The following is a 20,641-nucleotide window of genomic DNA, read 5'->3' on the forward strand; positions in this document are numbered from 1 at the left end:
TTGGAAGGAAGAGTGATTTAGTTGTTAAAGGTTGATTTTGGGAGTCTGAAAATTAAAATTTTTTGCTGGCACAGACATGACTCTCCACGGGGCCCAGGAAAAATGGGTTAACCTGTTCCATCTTTAGTTTCCCATCCGTAAGATGGTTTGTGAGAGTGAATGCCTGAAAAAATGAAACTTCAAGCACAGAAGAATCCAGAACTTCTCTTTCATTTGGATGGTAGTGAAGGGGAGAAGAGAATAGAGGTACCCTGAAGAGGTAGGGGGTGGTTCTGGAACAGCTAAGGTGGAAGTGTTTGTCAGGATGGGCTCATATATCAGATGCAAAGGTAGGGCAGAAGCAAAGAATTGGAGACTTAGCAGTACCTGAGCTTAGTAAGTGAAAGTGTTTCATCTCTAATGCCCCCTCATTTCAAAACATTGTAAGATTCCTACGTTGCTCAGAATGTTTCACTTCAGTTCAGAGTAAAAGTAGGTGAATGAACTAATAAACAAAATAAACAGAACTCATGCCTCCCCAACTATTTGGATAAGTTGGAAAATATGTGCAAAAATGGTAAAGCTATATAAACTCCATGAGATTCAGTAGGATTTTCTGGGGAGGTTTTCAGATTTTGGTGTAAAGGAGCATTACAGCATATCATGTTCAGCCTGCATGAGGGCCTAGGAAGGTATTTGGATCCCGAGTACTTGGAGGATTGGGGCAGTCAACATTTTGGGGAGAAGTTCTTTCTTTTGAGCTTTTGAAAGAACTGCCAAGAATGCTTGTGGAAATCTTTTCAGTAGGTGCAACTTGATAGGTTGCCATAGTTATACCATTAATAAAGAATTTCTTTCTTTTTTTCCAAGTACTACTTCACGGTTGTCTTCGGCCATGAAGGTCAGAAGCCTTTGGAACTCCGATGTGAAGAGGAGCATGATGGTAAAGAGTGGATGGATGCCATTCATCAAGCCAGGTACTACAGCAATCTCTGCATCCTTGGAATGGGTTGGGTGGACAAATGCTGTCATTTCCACACTTGTTCTCCGGAGTAATGATGATCTTGGTACCATTTTACCTCTGAATGCCTGTTCTCCATCGATGTGAGAGGAGGAGGGCCTCTCTTGATCTAGACCCCTGTGATGTCCCATAGAGAGCCCCCCTACCACTCCAGAGAATCCAGGACTTGGCCAGTTTGTGCCCTCTTTAAAGAACAGGATCGCTTCTTACTGGCATCATCTCAAGTGAGGGAGGGATCCAGAGGTTCAGAGATAAATAGAAGGTATGAGGAGTTAGAGATGAAGCCTTTAGGAGATACATTGTCTTTTGACTTCCCTCCGACCTAAGAAAATGGGAAACCTTATTAATCATTCAATCAGTGGTATTTATTGAGTGCTTCCAGTGTGCAGTGCACTGTACTAAGCACTTGGGAGAATACAATAGAGTAGATAAAAAGGATCCCTGCCCACAATAAAGGGGGAGACCATCATTAAAATAAATTAGGGATGGATATGTACATAAATGGTTTGGGGCTCAGGGAGGGGTGAACATCAAAATCCTTAAGGGGTACAGACCCAAGTGCATAGGCGATGCAGAAGGAAGGGCTAATGGGGAAAAGTGAGGGCTTACTCATGGAAGGCCTCTTGGAGGAGACATGATTTTAGTAGGGTTTTAAAGATGGGGAGAGCAGTGATCTTTTGGATATGAAGTGGGAGGGAGTTCCAGGTCAGTGGGAAGAAGTGGGCAAGGGATTGGCAGCAAGAAAGATGGGATCAAGGCACAGTGAGTAGGTTGGCTCGGGTGAAATGTTGGGTTGTAGTAGGATATCAGTGAGGTAAGGTTGGATAGGGAGAACTAGATTAAGGATACTGTGACTTATTCATTCAATTGTATTTATTGAGCGCTTACTGTGTGCAGAGCACTGGACTAAGCGCTTGGGAAGTACAACTCTACCAGAATGATTGCAGGTGAATGTGGGGCGTTGCGGGAGAGATGTGTCCATGTCATCGCTATGGGTTGGTGAGGACTCGACATCATAAGACAGAAACTAGTACTGAGAGGTAAATGATTGGAAGACTACCTACCTTACACCAAAATAAAAACCTCTAGTACACAAACGAATATCCACATTTTTCTCCATGTGTAAGAAAACAACTTCCAGGCTTTTTGAGGCCAATTTCTAATGGCACCAAAAAAAATATAATCATTCATTCATTCATTCATTCAGTTGTATTCATTGAGCATTCACTGTGTGCAGAGCACTGTACTAAGTGCCTGGGAAGTACAAATGGGCAATATGTAGAGACGGTCCCTCCCCAACAACGGGCTTGCAGTCTAGAGTAATAATAATAATCACACCAGGGCTCAAACTTCCTGACAGAGACTCTCCTGTTGCTGGGGCAGCATGCCAAACCAAATAAAAATCCATGAAGTTATTTCCAGCTGCCATGTCTTCCATGGTCTATTAGTGTTACAATGTTTGAGTCAGTCGGGATTACATTCCACTCCCCCTGATGATCACCAAGCTGACGGTGCTTCCTTCTACTGTGGTAACCACTGGTGTCTCAGTGTAACTCTCAACCCACTGCTGGGAAAGTTGAAAACAATCATTGACTTTCAGGATGCAGGCAGGGCCCTGTGTTGGTGGAGAAGCCGAGAAGCATCTAGATGGCAATGTGAAGCAACCAGGCTTTGCTGTCTATTCTATCATTGTTCTCTTGGGGATTGTTCTGTCCTAAGCCTATTTGAAGTACTTACTCTTAGCCCCAGAGCCCATGTGGTAGCAATAAGAACAGGGCAATTTTCCTATTACCAATAGATGCCTAGAATAGTGGATTTAGGGGTGACTCTCTGGATATGTATTTAGTCTGTTTTGCTATTTAAATGATTGCTATTTCCTTTTTTCCCCTTTTAAACAGTGATACAGCCCTCATCACAGTCTTCAGTTTACATTCCCTATACTATTTAAACACTAACATGTACATTAGCACTTCCTTCCTCCTGACTGTAAATGGTTTCAGTGTATACATTCCCTCACTAATTTGTAACTACATGAGGGCAGAAACTACTGTGGCTTAGAGGAAGGAACACAGGACTTGGTGTCAGGAGACCTGGGTTCTAATCCTGGCTCCACCACTTGCTTGCTGGGTGATCATGGGCAAGTCACTTCACTGTGCGTCAGTTTCTTCATCTCTAAAATGGGGATTGAGTATCTGTTCTTTTTGTCCCTTAAACTGAGCCCCATGTGAGACAAGGTTTGTGTGTGATCTGGATTATCTTATATTTACCCCAGTGCTTAGCACAATGCTTGGCATATAGAAAGTGCTTAGCAAATACCACAATTTCTGTTCTTATTATTAGCTCTTTTACTCTCCCAATCCCATTGTACAGTGCCATGAACACAGTAGGCACTCCTCATTCTCGGCTTCAAGGCTGTCCATCCCCTCGCCCCCTCCTACCTCACCTCCCTTCTCTCCTTCTACAGCTCAGCCTGCACCCTCCGCTCCTCTGCTGCTAACCTCCTCACTGTACCTCATTCTCTCGTGTCCCGCCGTCTACCCCTGGCCTGGAATGCCCTCCCTCCGCACATCTGCCAAGCTAGCTCTCTTCCTCCCTTCAAAGCCCTACAGAGAGCTCACCTCCTCCAGGAGGCCTTCGCAGACTGAGCCCCCTTTCTCCTCTCCTCCTCCCCACCCCCCCATCCTACCTCCTTCCCCTCCCCACAGCACCTGTATATGTTTGTACAGATTTATTACTGTATTTATTTTACTTGTACATATTTACTGTTCTATTTATTTTGTTAATGATGTGCATCTAGCTTTAATTCTGTTTGTTCTGACAACTTGACACCTGTCCACATGTTTTGTTTTGTTGTCTGTCTCCCCTTTCTAGACTGTGAGCCCGTTGTTGGGTAGGGACTGTCTCTATATTTTGCCAACTTATACTTCCTAAGCGCTTAGTACAGTGCTCTGCACACAGTAAGCGCTCAATAAATACGATTGAATGAATGAATATTGTTTATTAGAATTTAAACATACCTGAGCTATCCCCTGTGTTTTATGGCAGCTTTTTATTTGTTATTGACAGTGTTCTTTGAAGAGACACTACAAGAGTGAGACACCGTAATTTGTCATATAATTAGGTAGGGAAATATTCAACTCAGTCATGATAAGGGATGAAACATTTTTCTAGGAACTCAAACAATGGAAGCATATGTGGATGTGTGTTGAGGCTAGGAAGAAAGAAAGCTGCTTTATGCTCCCATTTATAAAGCTTAGATTGGAGCTGGATGTGCGGTTATTTGACCATCCTCACCCTGGGTCCTTCCAGTTGCTAACTGTTGTATTGTACTCTCCCAAGCCCTTAGAATGGCATTTTGTAAGTAGTAAGTGCTTAATAAATGCTATTATTATTATTATTGCTACTCTGTGCTTCAGTTCCCTCATCTGTAAAATGGGGATTAAGACTGTGAGCCCCCTGTGGGACAACCTGGTCACCTTGTGACCTCCCCAGCACTTTGAGCAGTGCATTGCACATAGTAAGTGCACATAATAAATGCCATAATCATTATTATTATATAGTAAGCACTTAATAAATACCATTATTATTATTATTTCATTAGGTCAGTTACAACTGTGTAGAGGCTCTGGTGCTGCTCCCTGTACTACTGTTTTTGATGTGCAGCAAAGATCATGTCCACCATGCCAAGCTGTAGGCCGAAGCCACATTGTGATTTTGGGTGGTAGAAGATGTTGGTTGACTGTGTTCTTTAGTAGCCAATCCAGGAGGATTTACAGCGAGGATCTTTCATGAGACACCTCAATAACTACTGCTATCTGATCTTTGAAGATGGATACAATAGGGGCACATTAAGATCCTAAGCACTTCCTCAGGGGTCCATAGATTGAGGATGAGTGTGTGCAAGTGCTTAAACTAGCCAGTATGTCACCCGGCCCCAAGGATGTTTCCAGTTTTCATGACTTCATTGCAGTGACTTCTCCAATAGTTGGTACGAGTACTGTGCTTCCACTTGTACTTCCCAAGCGCTTAGTACAGTGCTCTGCACACAGTAAGCGCTCAATAAATACGATTGAATGAATGAGTGAATAGTGGGAGGTTTTGTCTGTTTTGTAGAGCCTTGTTTTCAGTTGTAGAAGGCATATTGAGGAGGATATTGAAGTGTTCTTGCCATCTTCTTATGATCCCCTCCTTTTCTTGTAGTATTTAAGTGCTTGCTATGTGCCAGGAACTGTACTAAGCGCTGGGATAGATACAAGGTAATTCGGTTGGACACATTCCCTGTCCCACAATAGGGCTCCCGGCATTAATCCTCATTTTACAGATGAGCTAACTGAAGCACAGAGAAGTGAAGTGATTTGCCCAAGGTCACACAGCAGACAAGTGGCGGAGCTGGGATTAGAACCCAGCTCTTTGATTCCCAGGCCCGTGCTCTATCCATTAGGCAACGCTGCTTCTACCTCCTTATCTTCGGAGGTTTCGTGGTGGCATTTTCAGGGTCATGTAATTTCTTTAGAGAAGTGTGGAAGTTTTTGGTTCTGTGGTGGTCTGAATTGCCCTGGCTTCTGCTTTGGGATCTCACCAGCTGTGGCTGCCTTGGCATCCCGCCATTTGTGGCTATGATGTTGAAGTGCTAATTGCAGCACATAGCACCTATTAAAATCTTCTTGAAGACCCTCCTTAAAGTAAGCCACCCCCCACTTCCATTTGGTGTCTGCTTCTTTGACTCCCAGCAGTTCACCGATGTGCTTGCTCCACCTCTGAGGTTGAGATGAACTGGAATTTGAAAAAGTTTAATTTGCCTTCCCTGCTTTCAGTTACTCCTCGTCAGCACTGTACTGCAATTGTTTCAGCATTCTGCTGGCATCCACTCTCTTCACATGTCCTGTCCAGTAAAGCTGTATTGTGATGAGCATTGCTTTGGTGCTGTGGTCTGATTGACTACATTCTAGGACCTAATGGGCAGGAATCCTGTTTTACCATATGTTTAATAATCATCATCATCATAGTAATAGTGGTGGCATTTATTAAGCTCTTACTATGTGCAAAGCACTGTTCTAAGCGCTGGGGAGGTTACAAGGTAATCAGGTTGTCCCACAGGGGGGCTCACAGTCTTAATCCCCATTTTACAGGTGAGGGAACTGAGGCCCAAAGAAGTGAAGTGACTTGTCCAAAGTCGCACAGCTGACAATTGGTGAAGCTGGGATTTGAACCCCTGCCCTCTGACTCCAAAGCCCGTGCTCTTTCCACTAAGCCAGGCTGCGCATGGCATATAAACAGAAGCGAGCCATCAGAGCATACAACCAGAGCCCTTAAAATGTGGCAGTAACACCACTACCCAATCAAACGTGTATTAGTTTGATTATAATTATTATTAGCAGTACTTTCTAAGGGCCATGTGGTGTAGGCCTTTTCTGCCATTGGGGTGGGGTAGCAACTCCTCCCCCGTACCCATTCCAGGGGGAGGCTCCTTTCCCCCGCCACAGAGCCGGGTGAAGAGAGGCCAGGAGCCTCTATGACAACCGCTACAACTTTGGGAAGTTTGGGACAGCTGCCCTTTGGGGCTTTGCCTGGAGCAGTGAAGAGTGGAGGATTAATCCGTCCAGCAAAGCTGGGCTACATTGCTAAATCATTTCAGACTGTAACAAGCAAATTTTACAGTATATAATCATTTTACAATTGTTTAAAATTTGCATCATTAAAAGCTAGGTGGTAACCATACGCAAAGTGCCTCTGGGCAGCAAAATTATAAATCCGCCCTCCCTGCCGCACCTAGCAAATTAAATGGAGAAAATATAAAAATGCCACGTTACGATAACGAGAAATGCCAGGAAGTATAACGAACTAGGGAATCTCTCAGGAAATAAATTGGAGCGTGATAATTTTGAATGAATATTATTAAGATCAAGACAAAGAAATGGTGCTTGTTAGCTCAGGTGGGGAGGAAAAAAGTCTTGGCATAATTATTTTTCTGTATTTCATTGTTTTGCAAGTCATTTTTGGAGTCTGTGACTTGTTAAGGAGGGAAATGGTATCCTCGGGAAAGGCAGCGCTCTCTCAGCACAAGTGGAAAAATTATTTTTAGGGAAGGAAAGAAAAGAATGGTAGGGTTAGAATACAAATTGTGCGTTTGGTATGGTAAGTAAATGACTGGGAAAGAAAACAACTGGGGTGACATTAAGTTCTTAGTACGATGATCTGTTCTTAATACGTTCTCATGAGATTCTGAATAGAGGAATCATTTTTTTAATGTGTTTTTCAAGCCCCTCTGGCCATTTTTCCTAAAGCCTCCTGATTGGCCTCTAAGATAAATTTTTCTCACTGCCCAATCTGTCACATGTACAACATAGGTACCAGTTAGAGGTGAGGGAAGTTACAGCCTTTTGGGTTGAAGAATATTGCCTGCTGATGGAGGCGCTGTCGTAGTTCAGTCAAAATAACAATTATCACCAGACTACCAAAAAAAAAAAAAAATAGATTGATCATATGGGGCTTGTTCTGACCCCTCCACAATGTTCTCCACTGGCAACCCAATTATATCCAGGTGCGGTCTCTAGTTAGTCCTTTCAGTACCAATAGCATTTATCAAATGTCTTGGGAAGCAGAGACAGGTGGCTCCAACATTGTATAATCAAGTGCAATTGACAGATAGGATTTCCATTCTTGGGGGGTGACTGGCAGTTGGCAGTCCTCTCCCACTGGACTCACCACACTCTGGGACTTGCTCTGGTTCCCTTTGTAAAAAAGTCATAGTGGAAGAGAAAAGTCAGTCATTGTAGAGACACAAATCAGCTCTTTTCAGTGCAAGGAGACTAGGAATGCAAATAGCCGAAAAGGAAAGTTAATATGGAAACCTGTCCAATTCTGGGCAGTGAATGCCATCACACGACAGGGTCAACGGTCACTATCGAGCCATACACACCGTGGGGAGGGAGATGAAAGGCTGTGATCAGAGTATTGAACGTTGGCCTGCACACATACACAGTCTAACAAACTGCCGTTCATCTTACAAATGAAGCATATGAAAAGTAGCATCCAGATGCTAAGCTAATTAAGTCATTTTCTCTCCAGCTATTCAGACATTCTGATTGAAAGGGAAGTGTTAATGCAGAAATACATTCATCTGGTTCAGATTGTAGAGACGGAAAAGATTGCAGCCAACCAACTTCGACATCAACTGGAGGATCAAGACACAGAAATTGAAAGGCTGAAATCGGAGGTATTTCCATGCACGCCAACTGATCTCCTCTTATTGTTTCATTACTCAGTACTCTTTTTGTTGCTCTGGGATTGTCTGCAGTTTTAATTGCAACACAGAAGAGCAGTCAGGAAAGGGCCAATCGTTCTACAAAATCACTTGTTCCTTCTCTCCAACCCTGTCCCTCCCTTCTCAGGAATTTAAACCACACTCTGGTGATATGTTTAAACAATACACTTTGATGACAGAGCTAGTTCAAGCTCAGCAGCTCCTGACTGTACCACCATTTACTCTTGATATCCTGGAAGACATTTATTTTTTTTCCTGCATCTTCCAAATCTTCTGCAGGGAAATTTTCCAAAAATCTCAGCTGTGGTTATTTCCCTTTTCTTTGCAAGCATCAAATCGTCTCTGGTATATGGGATACTGAAGTTATGTCAGTTCCAATCATGATTCCAACTGATGGTAACTTGCAGTGCGTGATCCCCAGATTATTACAGTTTTTAGCATTCTGATGTGGCACTGTGAAATCCAGTGTTGTGGCAAAATGCTTTCTGGCCCTGTAATTTAAAAACAAAACGATTATTGTCTTCCTTTGCCACAGCAAGGTAGAACAGATTCTTGTCTGCCTTGGTGAAAGAGACAGACATTTACAAACAGATTCTCTGACATTTATATATCAAGTTTGTTTTCAAGATATATTCTAGTCTGAATTGTGATCTTTAGGGATGAACTTGCCCCTCGTTGTACTTATCTGCTTAGGAATCAGTTACTCAAGATCTTATTTAGTGATGATTAAAATGGATAGAACTTTGGCCTGGGAGTCAGAAGGACCTGGGTTCTAATCCAGGCTCCACCACTTGTCTGCTATATGATCTTGTGCAAGTCATTTAACTTCTCTGCGCCTCAGTTACCTAATCTGTAAAATGGAGAGTAAGACAGGGAGCCCCATGTGGGACATGGACTTTGTCCAACCCAATTTGCTTGTATCTACCCCAGCACTTAGTACATTGCCTGGAACTTAGTAAGCACTTAACAAACACCACAGTTATTAAACTAGACTCAGGAACATTCTAGACCCCTTTTTCCCTTCTGAGTATTTGTTGCCAGACACAAATGGACAATAAAGTGATGCATCCTATTCCAAAGAGGTTTTCTGTGTGGTCTTCAGCACTGCAGTTGTCTGACTTGTGCGTTTTAGAGCCTAAATGGAAATTTTGCCTGTGTTCCCTCTCTCTCGCCCTTAGTTTGGCTGAGAAACACCGTGGCTCCCTAGAAAGAGCACAGGCCTGGAGTCAGAGAACCTGGGGTCTAATCCTGGCTCTGGTATTTGCCTGCTGTGTGACCTTCTCTGTGCCTCAGTTTACCTCATTGTAAAATTAGGATTCAATGCTGGTTCTCCCTTCTACTTAAATTGTGAGTCCCGTATAGGGACAGGGACTGTTCTAACCTGATAATCTTGTATCTAGTCCCAGGGCTTACTACACTGCTTGGCGTATCGTAAGTGCTTGACAGATGCCACCATTGGTAGTATTATTCATCTCCTGGAAGGGAGAGACAGCACGATCTGTGAGCTCTAGGGGACCCTGGAAAGAGGGTCTGTAAGGACGATCGTCAAGATGCTGAGCCTTTGAGGGTTGCGGGGGATAAATGAAGGGAGAGGCGTTCTTCTCCCGGCCCCCTCTGCCCCCCGGATTGCTTTCTCAAGAGCTCGGAGGACCCCTACCTAAAGGGAGACGGGTCCCAGGGGAGGCACTGAAGTCGAAGATGCTAGGATCTCGAAACTGACTTGAACTGATCATTTAACTCTGTGTTCTTTAGATTATTGCTCTCAATAAAACGAAGGAACGAATGCGACCATATCAGGGCAACCAGGAAGATGAGGATCCGGATATCAAGAAGATTAAAAAGGTGATTTTTTAAAAGTTTCCTGTTTGAAAGGGGGCATGGTCATAAGGGTATGTATTTCCCTCTCCAAGTTTCCGGTCTGTCAACCAGTGGTGACGAGTAGGAAACAAGCAGTCAGGAGAGCTCAATTCTAGTCCTGGCAGTGCTACTTCATTCAATCATATTTATTGAGTGCTCACTGTGTACGGGGCACTGTATTAAGCTCTTGGGAGAAGTAACAATAAAAAGACAAATTCCATGCCCACAACAACTTGATTATAGGCATGTCATTTTATTTCTATGTGCCTCAGCTTTCTCATATGTAAAATGGGGATAAAATGCCTGGTGTGTGTCTCTCTCTCTCTCTCTCTCTCTCTCTCTCTGTCCTGTGTGGACTAGGGATTGTATCTTTTTTGATTACTTTATATCTGGCTTGGTGCTTAGCATAGTATTCAGTACATAATGAGCATTTAATAGGTACCAGGGAAGCAGCATGACACAGTGCATAGAGCGTTGGCCTGAGAGTCAGAAGGTCATGGGTTCTAATCCTAGCTCCGCCACTTGGGCAAATCACTTCAGTTCTCTGAGTCTCAGTTGCCTCATCTGTAAAATAGGGATTGAGTCTGTGAGCCCAGCGTGGGACAGGGATTGCTTGTATCCGCCCCAGCGGTACAGTGCCTGGCAGTAAAGCGCTCAATAAATATGATTAAATGAATGAATGGCACATAATAAGTGCTTAACAAATACTATTATTATTACCATCATCATGATTATTATTAATTGTTATTATGAAGAGAGGTTTCCAGAGTTACACCATGGAGAACCACAAGTAGGATTTTCACTGTGAAGAGATAACGTCTTTGCCTCTCCTTGCCGGTTTAGGTGCCTTGGAAAAGGGTGGATTTTATGTCTCACCCCAGTTCAGTGATTGAGACAGGCACATACCTGCTTGTGCATCCTTTGAGGGCCGGGATTCCCCCTCTAGAGCTGCAAGCCTCTATGTGGGCAGGGAATATGTCTACCAACTCTGTTGTACTCTCCTGAGGGCTTAGGGCAGTGCTCTTTGAGCACAGTGAGGGCTCAATAAATACCATTGATTGATTGATTAGTACAGTGTTCTGTGGACAATATTCCTTCAGTAAATGCTCTTGACAAGAACCCAGGGCTCAGAAAATGTTGCAAAAAGTTGAAAGCCTCTTTTCTTTAGATTGTTTTCTCCTCCTTTACAGGGACTATGAGTTCTTCTCCTAGTTGTCCCCACCACCTGATGTAGGGCTCTGTAGCAGTGGGAACTAAGTTAAAACTGTTGACTGACTGAAAATGGATGGGTGCACCTATGCTGGTCATGTCAGCCATTGCTTTGCAGTGATGTTGCTTTCACAGCTTAATTTTTTAGTTGTTTTAGTTGGAATTTCTTTATCTTCCTCGCAGAGATTTGACTTGAACTTTCAGCAGGCTTTCCCACTGTTTCCTTAATTTAATCACTTTGTTGATAATCACATGCCAGACCAAACAATTCTTTTCCCCCCCTTTTAATCAGGGTGATTATGAGACACTTCCTGGTTGAACTGTGCATCTTGTTGACTAACACCATTAAATTGTACCCTTCAGTGCAGTATACCTTTCGTTCCAGCAACGTAAGTGGGACACTTACAGTGCATCAGAATCTTTCTTATTTATTCAATCTGTAGCACTTTTGGGGTTAACACTTGAGAGCCGTCTCTTTTTAAACAAATGGGCTTATATAGATAGAAAACATGAGAAATAAAGGGTAAAGATCACCTCAGTGCCTATCCAGACTGATTTAAGGCTGATTGAAATTGTGGAGTGGATCATAAATTACAGCAATCCTTCAGTAGATTTTGTCACATAACTTGCAGAATGTTGGGTTATGAAAATATATGTTGTTTTAAATTAAAAAGAATTGAAATCTATTTTGGCCTTTGAGGACCAAAGATCGATTGTATATTTGAGATTAGGTATTTGCTAATGAAACTGACAGACAAATGACAAAGGATTGTAAACACGGTAGAGGTGGTGGAGGAATCAGTTTAAATCCAAGATAGCATAATTCATGTGGGTGAAGTGCCAAGAAAAAATAAAAAGTGTGAGAAATATTGAGCAGGCAGCAGGAAAGCTGAAAGGATATTGTGTTATCATTTAGAAATGAGTTTGCAATCTAAAACTCTTGCAAACTGTTAAATTTGGCTATGTGACACAACATTGCAAATGGTGAAAGTTGTTTTGAAGATATCACAAATGAGAGTTGGAATGTCTCTTTTTTTTTTATAAGAAAATGAGGCTATCCAAAGTGAGGTTGCAAAATGAATGAGAGTTCCCAAAGCAAGGTAACTAGTAGTAAATTGAGGTTATGAGGAGGTTTTTAGGGAAAGAGGCTGTTTTCCTGAGTGCTCCCTTCTTAATTCTTTAGCTTTTTTTAGGCTTCAGCATATACTCAATCCTCTTATCTTCTCATACTAAGAACATGATAGCTGAAAAGGAAATGACTCGAATTATACCAACAAACCACGAGAAACTGCATTAGCATGCTTTCCAATTTTTAATAAATCACATTTTTTAGCATGAAAAAATCGACAGGCAAAGCATCCAGTTTGAAGTTTTCTGTTAATGAGAATATGTCTCAGTAAGATCTCTATTTTGTTGTTCTCTCTAGGTTCAGAGCTTTATGCGGGGATGGCTGTGTAGAAGAAAATGGAAAACCATTGTTCAAGATTATATTTGTTCTCCCCATGCAGAAAGTATGAGAAAAAGGAACCAGATTGTTTTTAACATGGTTGAGGCGGAGTCCGAATATGTACATCAACTCTACATTCTTGTGAACTGTTTTCTCAGGCCGTTAAGAATGGCTGCAAGTTCAAAGAAACCTCCTATTAGCCATGATGATGTTAGCAGCATTTTTCTCAACAGGTATGGCAGTGGGTTTCCTTGGTTCACTTAATTCTGTGGAACACATTATTTCAGCAGCAGTGCACTCTTCCTTCTCAAAGTACTATATCCCACGAAGCTATGTTGTGTGACCGTTTCCTTCAAGAGAGATGACAAAGCTAAATCCGCAGTCCTTCTTTCATTAGAACTAGACTTTCCTCACCATTATCCTTTGGCTTCTGATTGATTTTCTGTATATCCCTTTCTATCCCCTCTGGGGTACCTTACCCTCTGGTGTGACTAAATCTTCCCTTCCTGGCAAACCTAGTTTTGATCTGCCATCCCTCCTGCTCTGCTTAACCAAAAAAGGCTTTCTACCAAGGCCCCGTCCCAGGTTAAAGGGTATCTGCCGGTCCTAATTTCAGGGGATTATCAACCTTCTCTATCCCAGATCTTTGCCCCTGTCACCAGACCTACAGCCTGTCCCACTAGGGTTGGTGAGCCAGAAACAGAACAGACATGATTTTGGTTTCCAAGAGGAATACATCTTTGTCACTATTTGTGGAATCAGTGTTTGTTTTACGGTTTACCAACAGACACTATTCAGTATGAAATAAGAACAGCCGAGTTACATATGTAACCTATTTTCTGTTCATTTTCAATTTAATATTTGAGTATTGCTACCAGGAAGGTTGTACTTGTCAATGTTTCTTAGTTTCTCTCTCCTGGATATTAGCAAATACATAATGAATCGTGCCACAGGTTGTATAACACCGACTACCGTAAGAGAGACTTGCTAGGAGAGAAGCATTGTGGCCTAGAAGAAAGAACTAAGCCCTGGGAGTCACAATACCTGGGTTCTAATCCTGGCTCCGCCACTTGTCTGCTGTGTCCTTGGTGAAGCCGCTTAATTTTTTGTCCCTCAATTTCTTAATCTGTAAAATGGGATTTACAGATTACTGTTTTCCCTCCTCATCACCAGTGGCATTTATTGAGCGCTATGTGCTGTGCAGAGCACTGTACTAAGTGCTTGGAAGAGTTCAGTATAACAGAGTTAGCAGTCATGTTCCCTTCCCATAACCAGCTTGTGAACTCCATGTGGGACAAGGGGCTATGTCTGAGCTGATTACTCCAGCATTTAGTAAAGTGCTGGGCACATAGTAAGTGCTTAACAAATAGCACTATTTTAAGAAGTGGCAGGGCTATTTGATTTACCACTCTGGTTTTTGATTGTCTCCAGGCTTCACAGAAATTAGTTCATCTTGGAAGCTTGGAAAATGGCAGTGGGCACATAGATTCTAATTTGCAAATAGCTTCCAGCACTGTTTGGCCAACCAGCAGCAGTTTGCCACCAAATCTGAAATGGTCCCCACTCCCTTTCCCCCTGAATGTGGATTTAAGGAGGCAATTTATCGAAGGCAGGGCTTCTTTCTCAAGCTTCCTGTATGTACTTACCTTTGAAGTTGCAGCTATAGGCTGGTTCATATACTTTCAATTTAGAACTTCAACAATTGTCCACACTTTCTGTTATAATGGCCTTGGTGCAATGTGGAGGAGGGTAGTTTTCAGGTAGAGGGCTCAATAGCATATGAAGGACAGTCAACCAAGGTGAGTGACCACCACTTCTTTCTGCTTTTGAAGGGGTTGGTGGGGAGGAGGGTGTGTGTGTGTGCGTGTGTACATTTGGTGAGTTCTCCCTAGTGAAGCCATTTCTTGCGAATGAGGGAGTACTAGAGAATTAAATCAATTAAGAAGTAATCTGGAAGTTTGGCTCTTCCATTGACCAAGATCATTCATTTCTTGTTTGCTCTACTGTCTACATATTGACGAGCTCCCATGGATAGAGTCACGGTCTCTATATGTTGCTGACTTGTACTTCCCAAGCATTTAGTACAATGCTCTGCACACAGTAAGCGCTCAATAAGTACGATTGAATGAATGAATCTTTCAACTGAAAGGCAGCTCTGATTAGTAAAACATTACTTTGCATTTCTGAGTGCTGTTTCCCAGTGCAAGTAAGAGATGAACAGGCCTCCCGGGAGAGTTCTTCTTGCCCAAATCCCTGCAGTAAAAGTGTAGAAGTCTTTTAAATGATAGGACTCACCAGATATATTTTCCTTTACAGATCTTAATGGCAGAATGAAAGCTCAGTGAAATAAGAAACTTGGGTGCAAATGGAAGAAGGGAATCTAAAAGCATTCTAGTACTCAGTTCTACCCCATTTTAGTTCTACCCCATAAATCCTTGTTTCAAAGTATTTTCTTCAGAGTTTTTGAAAATGAGCAAAATACGATGTGGTGTTTAAGTACTTACTATGGGTCAAAGACTGTACCAAGCACTGGGATAGATACAAGATATTGAGTTTAGACACAGTCCCTGTCCCACATGGGACCAACAATCTAAGTAGGAAGGAGACCAAGCATTGAATACTCACTTTACAGATGACGAAACTGGGGCATGGAAAAATTAAGTGATTTACCCAAGATCAAAGAGCAGAACCCAGGTTCTTTGTGACTCAGACTCGTGCTCTTTACACTTGGCCATGAAATAGAAGCTGGGAGCATGTGTTGGGATGGAAGGCTTGGGAAAGATGGGGGAAGGATGGACTTGGGAAAATTAGGAGATCCAGGGCCCTGGGGACCACCCACTGGACTTGGTAAGTATTGGTGAGGTCTGCTCTGACAGCTATTCCCCCAGGAGGTATAGTCAGGGCTGTTCTATAGGTGCAGAAACCTGGCCTTCTGTGACGATCCAGTAGCTCTAGTAACTGCAGGTGTCCTCCTGCAAGGATTTACTGATCAAAACCCGAAAGCTCTTGTCCTAACTCAATTTGCTACAGCCGTGGAGTAGAAGAATGAGAAGAGAGGGAATGACCGGGTCCTGCCCTGACCTTGGGATGAGTTCTGTTGATTCCTGGAAACCCTCCCGAAGTCAGAAAAAGGGATCCAGGCATCCCCTCCTCCCCTGCCTCCCTGTTTTCTGAGCTTGAGGTAGGCTAAAAAGGGGCTCCTCTAGTGCAGTAACCTGATCTGTAGGGGTCAAGGAGATATCAGGGTCCAACTTCTGATTCTAAAGTCCGGGGAACTCACCTGGGTCAGAAAACAATATTTCCGTATCATTTTGAAGTCAGTTATCATTCTTTTTATCATTGTGATCTTTTTCAGTGAAACAATCATGTTTCTTCATGAAATATTTCATCAAGGACTGAAGGCAAGGATAGCTAATTGGCCTACTTTAATTTTAGGTAAGTCCCTGCTGTTTAGGCATAATATTTTCTTCTCTCACAGTTGATGTTTGCGTTGGTGTATGATTAAATTAAAATTTCTGTTAACCCAGAAATTAACCCAGTTGAAGAAGGAGAGTGAGAGAGTACGTAATTGATCATGTGGGTGATATTTCATGGACATGTTTGTTTGGGATCTTCTGCTTGAATCTGAACCTCAAGACCAGCCTAGGCCCAGAAGTTGTTTCAACTAGGAGTAATTATTTAGATCCTATTTGGCCCCTGGATTCTTTCCATTATTGACACAAGCTGCTGGTTTGGTGTGCTTTTCCAGGGCTCTGAGTTCCATTTTATCCATCAATAGCATTTGCTGAATTCTTACTGAGGGCAGAGCACAATTCAGTGCTCTGGGAGTACGATGGCATTAGGAGACACTGTCCCTGCCCTCAAAGAGTTGAACTTCCATCTATCAGGGCAAGACAGGAATGAAATACAGAAGCAGTGTTGCCTAATGTGTAGAGCACAGGACTTGTAGTCAGAGGACCTGGGCTCCTCCACTTATCTGTTGTGTGACCTTGGCCAAGTCTCTTAACTTCTCTGCACCTCAGTTACCTCATCTGTAAAATAAGGATTAAGACTGTGAGCCCCATGTGGGACACGGACTGTGTCCAGGCTGATTTGCTTGTATCTACCCCGGTGCTTTTTACAGTGCTTTGCACAAAGTTAAGCCCTTAACAAAAACCATCAAAAATAAACACGTACACAAATAAATAAATAAATAAATTGCAGCTAGGAGGAGGAAAAGAATGGAAAGGTGGATATGTGCATGAATAAGTGCTTTAAAAGGAGTGCTTACGTGTGATTGTGAGTACAGGAGTGTATAGGTAGCACAAATCCAGTTAGCAACCTCCCAAAGGCTTTGTTACAGTGCTCTGAACACAAGTAAGCGTTCAATAAATCCAGTCGATTGATATAGAAACTGTAGATAACCAGGTCCTGTTTCCCATAGCTCAGCTCATTTATTCCAATACTGGTGAGTGTGCTGATAAACCACAGTATTTCCTTTCTCTTTCTAGCTGACCTGTTTGACATTCTGCTGCCGATGCTGAATATTTATCAAGAGTTTGTCCGTAATCACCAGTACAGTCTCCAAGTCCTGGCAAATTGTAAGCAGAACAGAGATTTTGATAAACTCTTGAAGCAATATGAAGCCAACCCCGCATGTGAAGGGAGAATGTTGGAAACGTTCCTTACGTATCCAATGTTTCAGGTAACTTCTGGGGCATCTCTCGATGTGTCATTTCTGTAAATTTGGCCGCACCATTAAATTAAGTGCAGACAGAACAGGTTTATGGAGATGTGTCATTTAATCAGGGTTGCTGAATGTCGCGAGGGTCCAGGCCTAAAGGTCCCCCACTGATCCCTGGATGATCTGTTCTCATCAGCAGGTGGGAGGACCAGGTCCTGTCTTCCTGATCTTTTTTGTGTTGCCAGACCTGTCAACACAGGGAGAGGAGCTTGGCACGGGATGAGTTTTGGGGAAGGGAGGAGAGACAGTGTCATGAAGTCAAACAGGCACTGAGATTTTGGGTTCAGTGCACCTGAACCCAAAAGCCTGCAAAGATTCCCCAGAGCCAGATTGCTGTCAAAAGCAATTCCAGGGCTCTAACTGTGGGGAAAGTGCATGTTTTAGACTGTGAGCCCACTGTTGGGTAGGGACTGTCTCTATATGTTGCCAATTTGTACTTCCCAAGTGCTTAGTACAGTGCTCTGCACATAGTAAGTGCTCAATAAATACGATTGATGATGATGTTGGCTTGTAGCTCCTGCCTTCAGCAATCTTCCAGGGCTCCCAGCACCCGAAGCACTCAGCAGAAAGTGAGATGTAAACAATGCAAAGGGTCAAGAAGAGAACCGATGGAGAGGAAATAAGGCAGCAAGCCTATACGACCCATTCTAGGAGTTTGGATAGAGATGGGAGCAGGGAGAAGGGGTCGCTAGCTGGAGGGGGCCAGAGGATGAAAAACAGGCTTTTGTAAATGGGGGGCACTTGCATGAATGTGAAGATAGAGAGGGAAGAGGTCCTGGAGAGTGAGAGGTTGAAGTGGGCAGTGATGGAGGGGACACCTTTCACCTTTCAGTGCTTGGAATTTCTGCACTGAAGCGCAAAACCTAATTCAGTCAATAATATTTGATGACTACTATGTGTGGGGTATTGTACTAAGTGCTGTAAAAGAGTATAATAAATTTAGCAAACCTGATTCCTGCCCCCAAGAAGCTTAAGATAATTTAATGTTGTCATAAGAAAAGCAGCGTGGCTCAGTGGAAAGAGCACGGGTTTTGGAGTCAGAGGCCATGGGTTCAAATCCCAGCTCTGCCAATTGTCAGCTGTGTGACTTTGGGCGAGTCAGTTAACTTCTCTGTGTCTCAGTTCCCTCATCTGTAAAATGGGGATTAAGACTGTGAGCCCCCCGTGGGACAGCCTGATCACCTTGTAACCTCCCCAGTGCTTAGAATAGTCCTTTGCACATAGTAAGCGCTTAACAAATGCCATCATCATTATTATTATTATAATTCTGTTTCCTGAAGTGCTTGTTTGCTGCAAGTTCTACGAAAAATCAATTTTGTGTCCATGTTCTGTAAATCAATCAGGGGAGACCTTGCAGTTATTCTAAGAAGGAATCCCATTACAGTCAGATCCCACTAGACTGTAAGCTCCTTGAGGGATCAAGTATACCAACTCAGTGGTATTGTAATTTCCCAAGTGCTTAGTACAGTGCTCTGCACACAATAAGTACTCAGTGAATATCATTGATTGACTGCCTGAAATAAGCTGTGTTAGTTTCTTAAAAGTTAACCCTCAAGTTTCTCAAACCCAGCTACAAAATTTTAGAAAACCCGAGACCCAGTTAGAAGTTGCATGCAGTTAGGCAAGCAGAAATAGCAAAATGAAGGGGAAATTTTGTTAGAGAATAATTTTGGGTTATTTTGTTTACTCTGCTTTGGTTTTTTGTGGACTTTTATTTTTAAATGGGGTTGGACTGTTTGAATTTTTTCTTCCTGTGAGGTAAAACATCTCATGAGGGAAAAATGCAAAATAATCAACCAAGTTGTATTCCAGCTTTATGTACCGTAAGACATATTCTCAGGAAAACAAACTTTGAAATCAAATCCGCTGTATATTTGTTGTAGCAAATTTATTTTAAAAGTGAGAAATGAAATTATAGCTTTGGTAGATGAGAGGTCATGCAACGATTCCATGAAAAATGTAATCACATATGTTTCCAGGCATGGGGGCTTTAACACTTGTGTGTTATGAACCAAAAAATAAAATAAAAATGAGAAAACCACATAAAGATGGGAGAAATGCAAATTGCTTTAAAGTACCAAGAAATGCCCGCATAAATGGCATTAAGTGCCAGGACTTCATACCCAAATTTTGCTCTGGGTATCCATTTGGTACTTTGATATTTTAGGAACTTTGTTTCAAAGGCCTAATTACAGTATAATCTATAATGATTCAATTATAGGGCAGCTCTTGGGGTTGCTGTAGTGGTTGCTTTCACCCTGGTCTTTGATTGACTGGCATGATAGAAACCTGTGTAGGTTGTTTCTGTTTCGTCCAAAGGGACAGCCCCTCTTATGATATAATAAAGTCAGTAGACAACAATCCCTGCCATCAGTGAGCAGTCTAGTCAGTCAATTGTCAGTTGTATTTATTGAGCGCTTCCTGTGTGCAGGGCACTGTACTAAGCACTCGGGTGAGTACAACAGAACTTGCTGTGTGACCTTGGGCAAGTCACTTAACTTCTCAGAGCCTCAGTTACCTCATCTGTAAATTGGGGGTGATGACTGTGAGCCCTATACGGGACAACCTGATCACCTTGTATCCCCCCCAGCGCTTAGAACAGTGCTTTGCACATAGTAAGCGCTTAACAAATGCCATCGTCATCATCTTACCTGGCTCTGCTCCTTTCCCTGCTGAGTGCCAAGGTACCTGGCTTCCCTCTTCCCCCGCAACCAAGTATTAGCAATAGAGGACTGGCCCAGCAGGAGTTTTCCGTAGTCTTAGCTTCTCCCTTGGGTTCAGTGACCCAATGGAAATGCCAGAGAAATCGCCCCTTTTGTATGTTGGAATTTTGTACTCCTTTGAACTCATTTTCAGAGGGGGAAAGGAGGTCACAACTTTAGTAAGTCCTCGGAGGTGATTTCCCCAAGGAGATGTGTCTTTCACTTTGGCCCCTCTTTGGCAGGGATGGCCTTTGGAGAGGTGGCTTTTACAGGGCACTGGGCTTTGTGTGTTTGAGAGATTTCTGAGCCTCATTCTTGGCAAGAATTGCATAGGTCAATCCTGGTGAAACTCCTTGGTGGCTGCACTGAATGACAGCAAACCCTCATTATCCTGGTTCCTCCCTACTTTTCTCATTGTATGGGGCTCCTACTTACCTAT

At 42.8% G+C, this 20,641-nt stretch overlaps 1 protein-coding gene across 3 annotated transcripts in view; it reads left to right on the plus strand.

Moving 5' to 3' along the window:
- Positions 1-20,641, plus strand: part of RASGRF2 (Ras protein specific guanine nucleotide releasing factor 2) — a 209,110-nt gene that overhangs the window by 67,238 nt on the left and 121,231 nt on the right. For all 3 annotated transcript variants that reach the window (XM_038765854.1, XM_038765856.1, XM_038765855.1), the window contains exons 2-7: positions 850-956; positions 8,069-8,216; positions 10,017-10,106; positions 12,757-13,010; positions 16,133-16,212; positions 17,268-17,461. In XM_038765854.1, the coding sequence (XP_038621782.1) occupies positions 850-956; positions 8,069-8,216; positions 10,017-10,106; positions 12,757-13,010; positions 16,133-16,212; positions 17,268-17,461 (873 nt within the window). The remainder of the gene's footprint in view (positions 1-849; positions 957-8,068; positions 8,217-10,016; positions 10,107-12,756; positions 13,011-16,132; positions 16,213-17,267; positions 17,462-20,641) is intronic.

Source organism: Tachyglossus aculeatus, chromosome 23, assembly GCF_015852505.1.
Source record: "Tachyglossus aculeatus isolate mTacAcu1 chromosome 23, mTacAcu1.pri, whole genome shotgun sequence".
NCBI classification, from domain to species: Eukaryota; Metazoa; Chordata; class Mammalia; order Monotremata; family Tachyglossidae; genus Tachyglossus; species Tachyglossus aculeatus.